The sequence below is a fragment of the Haplochromis burtoni genome, unplaced genomic scaffold (assembly GCF_018398535.1).
Source record: "Haplochromis burtoni strain Fernald_Lab_line unplaced genomic scaffold, NCSU_Asbu1 Contig_20, whole genome shotgun sequence".
Taxonomy (NCBI): Eukaryota; Metazoa; Chordata; class Actinopteri; order Cichliformes; family Cichlidae; genus Haplochromis; species Haplochromis burtoni.
Genome location: NW_024582381.1, coordinates 1,298,657 through 1,304,834, shown reverse-complemented (window position 1 = coordinate 1,304,834; position 6,178 = coordinate 1,298,657). Strand labels below are relative to the sequence as shown.

The 6,178-nt window shown below is 37.9% G+C and overlaps 1 protein-coding gene across 2 annotated transcripts in view; it reads left to right on the top strand.

The window, feature by feature from the left end:
* Window positions 1-728: 728 nt before the first annotated feature.
* LOC102301290 (inactive dipeptidyl peptidase 10) overlaps window positions 729-6,178 on the top strand; it is a 253,736-nt gene continuing 248,286 nt past the window's right edge. Inside the window, exons 1-2 of one of the 2 annotated variants that reach the window (XM_005919373.3) lie at window positions 729-781; window positions 3,497-3,583. In XM_005919373.3, coding sequence (XP_005919435.1) covers window positions 3,524-3,583 — 60 coding nt within the window. In that variant the 5' untranslated portion in view covers window positions 729-781; window positions 3,497-3,523. Of the gene's footprint in view, window positions 782-3,292; window positions 3,584-6,178 lie in introns of those variants that run through there. The other variant, XM_014332724.2, reaches the window with a different exon arrangement.

Below are 6,178 nucleotides of genomic sequence, written 5' to 3'. Positions count from 1 at the left end.
TCTCTGTGCGGTTGTTTTGGTCTACACCAGAGTGTGATTACTGCGTTCACATCTTTACAAACGAACCAAACCAAGGGGGAAGACAAGGAGGGGGGGGGGGACATCAGAGACCTGATGGGACATTTAGTAGATGGCAGTCAGACACGATTAATAGCTAGTAAAGTCAATAGATTGACAAATATATTGTAAATTAAGTAATATTGTTGCTAAGTTAAATAGAATTTTATTACAAAAGATTAATAGAATGATAACGTTTTGAATCATTTTTAAATGATTTAGTAGGAAAATCTATAAAAGTTGAGTCATCCTTCATTGAGACTAAAGATAATATCTTAATTCAACCAACTGATATTGAAAATTATTTTAATAATTACTTTATAAAGTAGATAATCTAATAAATAATATACCAAGAATAGAAAATACAATTAAAAATCAAATGATGAAGTATAAAAACAGTACTGCAATTTTAGTCAATATAAAAATAGTAGAGACTATGGCAATAACTTATAAAACTAAACTTTCATTGTTGACTGACTTAATGGGACACTACTTAAAATGTTTGCTAATTTAATCACTCATTGTGTCATGGTCTCCATGTCTCCCTGGATGACCTAGATTCAGGCCATATGTTTTTTGTTATTGTTGTTGTCTCTCCCTTTCTCTTCCTGCCTGGGCGGAGCTCGTTTTCGGCTCCCTCCCTTGGCCCACGCACCTGGTCTAATCAACCACCTGCCACTGATCTGTCTGATTGCCTGGAGAACAGTGAACGAATGCTTGTTCAGTAAGTTTACTACCTGTCTTATGTATAATTATGGATAGAATTTTATATGAGCACATTTATTTAGAATAATTTAATGATTTATTTTCAACATGTTTACAAACACGTGTATTCCATGGTTGACCTCTAATGACAGATGGCTTTGCTAACAGTTATAGCAGAACAAAAAATAGTTGCTATATTATTACTGGACTTTGCAGCAACATTTAGTATAATTCATCACAATTTCCTACTGAAGAAATCAGAATCCTTTGGTTTTAATCAGTTGTCATTATTAAGAATGAAGAGTTTAAGTAATAGGAAACTGATATCTTTTTTTTAAATGGGGCATAGTCAGGTATTGGAGATCTAAGGCTAATACTCCTATGTATGCAAATGATTCCACACTATACATGTTAGCTATTGTTAAAAAGGAGTTAAACAAAGTTAGATTATGTTGTGAAGTAAGTAGTTAAATGAATAACAAATAATAAATGTATTTTGAATACATCTGTGACAAGCAGCATTACATTTGGTGCTAACCATTCTAAAAGTGTTTCTGTTAATGATCTTTGCTGATCAAAGTCCATGAGACAAAGTTCCTGGGTTCAATCCTAAAAAAAAAATCCTGGAAAGAACATGTGAATTACGTGGCTGCTAAAATAGAAAATGGTATTTCTGCAGCCAAAAGATGTGCAAACCTTTGACACCAAAATCTATTTTGATCTAGTATTGAGTTTAAAAATTGCAAATGATACAAAATAGAGCAGCGTTTGTTGTCCTTTGTTGTGGGTATAGAACAAACTGCAATGATGCATAAATGTCTTGACTGTTTAGCTGTAAAACAAACAGTTTACTCTTGTGTTCATTGTTGCAAAAAAGCCAGTTATTTTGTACAAAAATGTCTACTTTAGTGCAAACAGACATGATTGTTCGACCAGACACGGTACATGGGTACAATTTTTTTTTTTCACCCACAAAACAAATCAATTGAACTAAATTGTGTCAGACTATGAAGGAACGGCATTCACAACCAAAACGGATAACACAAGAAACGAGTAAAATAAAACTAAAAAAAAATCAACTTCAAAACAAAATCTATTTGCCCTGACTCTTAATCACAGATAATAAAAAAAATACTGAGACGTTTGGATCGTTGTATGTATGTGTGTTGTAATAATGTATGTTATTTTCAAATGATGTTTTATTTCTCTGTGTAGGCTTTTAAAGTGCACTGTCAAAGCGTAAAGGTTTGAGGCCACAGAAAGAACAGCTGCTGCATTGCTAAACTAAACTCATATGGCAATCATGACATAAGAGCTACAGAAGAAAAAAATTATGTACAATGAATAGTTAACTTATTTAAAAATGTGTGGACAGCATATACTACAGTGATTTACACATCACACTGAGACAATCTAATTCCATTTAGTTTATTAATTTTTGTGGATATTATGCTTACATGGTGCACCTGACCACGTTTATGCTTAATCAGATTACTGCTAATTAATTGATGTATAGCAAACATGGGCATATGTTGCATTCTGATGCTGGCTGGTTTATTTGACTCTGGGGCAAAATATAATAAAGCTGCTATGTTTAGCCTGCTGTGCCCACTTAATGGCAAATTAAAGGCGTCCAGGGTGCATTTGTAAAGAATCAACTGTAGCTGTAGAGTGAAACTGAGCTTAAGATAAAATAACTGAATTTTTTGATGCTCAGTTGCAGTTTACAGGAGACATTTAATCCTGTGTATGATATTTGATTTTTGTGAGTTTTTGAGACCTTTACATCATCAGTGTCAAATTGCACAATAAACCTACCTTTAAGCAACAAATTGAACAATTAATATAAATTCCCTGATGTAACAAAACTGATAAAAACAAAATAAAATGACTTTTTTAAAAAGTTTAACAAACACCCAGTTTCAAAAAATTATTTTGCATTGTTTCACAGGGTTAAGATAATGTGTTTCAGCAAGAATTCTGCTCCTTCTCAGAACCTTTTTGCATACTTTTGCGTATCTTTGTTGTAGGATGATTTCAGAGGTACTATAAAAGAGAAAACATATCAGACCTCTTCCTCCTCTTCCTTCTATGTCTTATGGTTATTGACTGTCTACATGACACCAGAGAAGATGCTGTGCAGCTGCTCACTGAGATCATGCTGAATACTGTCTTTGTGAAAATGTGTGCTGAAAAATAGTAGCCTTATAGCCCAAAAGATGAAGGAGCTGTATGGACTAATATTAATTTTTGGGAGTAACACATAATATATAAAATATTGCCAATCAGACACACTGTCAAACAGTTACATGGTGGCATTTTAAGTGCATTTGCACAGTGCATGTATATGGGTATTACTTGCCTGCTTTGTGGTGTTTTTAGCCACATTGTTGATTTAAAAAAAAAAAAGTCAGTTTGGCAAACCTCCAACAGACATGAAGTAAATTATTCTGTAATAATGATGTTGTGATACATCCGAGGTTTTCACCTTCGCCACCCCTTTCAGATTTTTCTGCAGCCGCCCCTGGTCACCAGCCACCACCGGTCATTTGTGCACATACCTACCTACATACCGCGCTGCGCGAGGCACATACAGTGCCTTCAAATGCGGTTGCGCGCTTTCACCGCACGGCAAACAAAGAACGAAAACAGTGAGCATCCCTGGCTGTAGAGTTGCACCTGCAGGAGGGCTTGCTTTGATTCTTTTCTCGGCTGTTTTGTCTCACTTGGATAGGAGGACAGTTTGTGTCTGTGTCCCAAGATGAACCAAACCGCCACCGTATCGCATCAAGTGAAATGCCAGTCTACAAAGGCCATCAAGGTGAGTTGTATGGATTATTCTTATTCGCCGCGGTGAACTTATTGGTGATTTATTGAACTGTTTGTCGGCAGGAGCTCCGTGACAGCTCCAAACTTCAGTGCGGGTTTGGCGAGCGGGGATGCGCATTGACGCACAGCACTTTGGAGATGGTTAGGGGATATACGCGTGAGCATCCCCGTTACAGCAACATCGAGTTATTAAATAATGTTCCTTTATGAGACATTCGGATATAAAAGAAAGAAAGATAACAGGACTCCAGTGGCTGGGTTTGAACGAGAGACGTCCAGTTTGAATGCCTTGGATGAAGAGTCACACATTGGCGCAGTGGCGAGATTTCATTCATATCACGTGGTGCTTCTTGTTCTTATTTTGTCTGTATGTGCTGACAGTAAATTAGAGGATATCCCTTCGGACTTTAAGGTGGTTGGTGAGGAAAAAATGTGAACATTTGTGCCTTTGAAGGTGCTTAACTTTACCTGTGCACGGTCCCGGGAGATCATCCCGAATCCCGACCTGTTGTCGGGACAAACAAATTGATTTTAAACCTTCTGGAAGGGGGGGGAGTAAGAAGTGCCAGCTCGTAAACGTGAAATCAAGACAGAAAGAAAGAAAGAGAGAGAGAGAAAGAGCGAGAGAAGGGATAGCGGCGTTTTCTTTTCCAGTCACGATCGAGAAACGTCTTCGCTCGGCGGCATCCGCATTGTCTTCGTATAGCGCACCTAAATCTGGGTTGAAGGAGTGTGAAATGTGTGTGTGTCGGTGTGTGTGAGGGGTTGCTTCTCATGCAGCACGCATGTGTGCGCGCGCACGCGCCTGCGTTTGTGTGTGACTCAACAGCTCGGTATCGATTTTGCCGCGGGTTCTGCATCACTTTTCAACCTCCAAGTCCCACCAGAGAAATTTAGCTTGGGGCAAATTTATCGATCCTCCTTCCTACTGTCCCAAAGGCGAGCAATTTAGGAATACAAGGCCGAGGGTTTGGAATTACCCAACTTCAACTTTTGAATGAAACATTTTGTGCAAAAAACAATATTTTAATTGAATTCTTGAGGTATTTCACCAGTCTCAGGCAGCCATCATATACTGTGTGCACCTGGTGCCGTTTCCTTCTTCGGGACTGTTGAGCTGAAGCCAACTCTTCGTGTGTCATGTGGCTTTGTGCTGCTGATGGAGCTCAGTGCAGGATGCTCATAAAAGCCACTGTGCTGTGTTCAAAATGAGGCTGCTGTCACGTTTTTTTCTACCTTTTGGAGGAAGGGCATAATGGGATGCACCCAGCTGAGTTCAGGACTGCTCAAAATTCAAATACAGTACTCTAGTTCTTTTAATTTGAAATGTTATCTTCGACAAGACTTTTAATTATGTGGTTGGTTGGTGAAAAAGCAATTTTTCAAATTGCTTCTTCACATACTGGCAACCTGAGTTTAAACATGGTTTAAAGGTACTTACTGTAAATTCAAATTTTTTGTAAATTAATTGATTAATGCTAATCAACGCTCAGATACAAAAATACTTCAGTCTTTATTGTTTTGAAGAGGTATCAACAGAAGTTGAACTACTGTAGGCCTGGGCTGTAGTTACATGTAACACCAGTTACTGGAAAATTCTTCTTTTAGCTTTATTCCCATTCTCTCAAGAAGCTTTGCCTTTTCCCAGGTAAATGCTGTCAAAATATAACTGTTAATTTTCCTTGATAAATAAAGGCTAGAATGACTCAGTACACCATCTAGTGGTCTATACTACTATTGTGAGAAAGTACAGCCAGGCTCTATGTCAACTTCAGTTGGTGTCTCTTAAACACAACACACAGATATTTTTTTTTTAAATAAAGTCAAAACAGTCTTCTATTTACCTTCTGTTATTGGTGTTTAGTTTTTAAAGAATTTTAAAACATGAATTTACAATAAGTACCAATAAAGGAAACTGGTTCACTTGAGTCCTGTTTGTCTGCAGATTTGCTTATGCTTTCTGTCAGTTATTACACTCAGATTCAGTGCAGAGATCTTGGAAGATTGTGAAGTTTTCTCCATGCTATGAGTCAAATGAGGGAAACCTGGTGCATATAACTGAAAATGTCACTACTTTACCAAAGCTCAGCGATGAACCCAGTGAAGCAGTGTATCTGATATGAGAAGCGTGGTTAGAAAGGCCAGTTCATGCTGCGGGCTGCAGACCGGCACATGGTCACTGGACTTGGTCTTATACCACAACAGGAGGTGTGTGTGTGTGTGTTCATGTTCCACATGTGCACGCTAGAAAGCATAATACCCAATAGCCAGTTTTCTTTGCTGAACTACATTAAAAAAATATAAGAAGCTGCAAGTGAAAGAAATATGTTGGTCTGTGAATACAAACGCTGCTGGATAATTGTCTACAATCCAAATAACGAGTTTGCAAGAAATAATGCACAATACACTGACCAGCATGAGATGGCAAACAAAAAGGGATCAAAAGTGAATTTTCCAAACACCACAGTGGCACAGATAGATGGGTCGAGGTGGTAGCACTTTGATATACCTTTGACACGCCAAAACCAAAGAAGCACAGGTGTTTTAATGATCACAGTGGGATGCTGTACTATTGTGCTTGCTGATT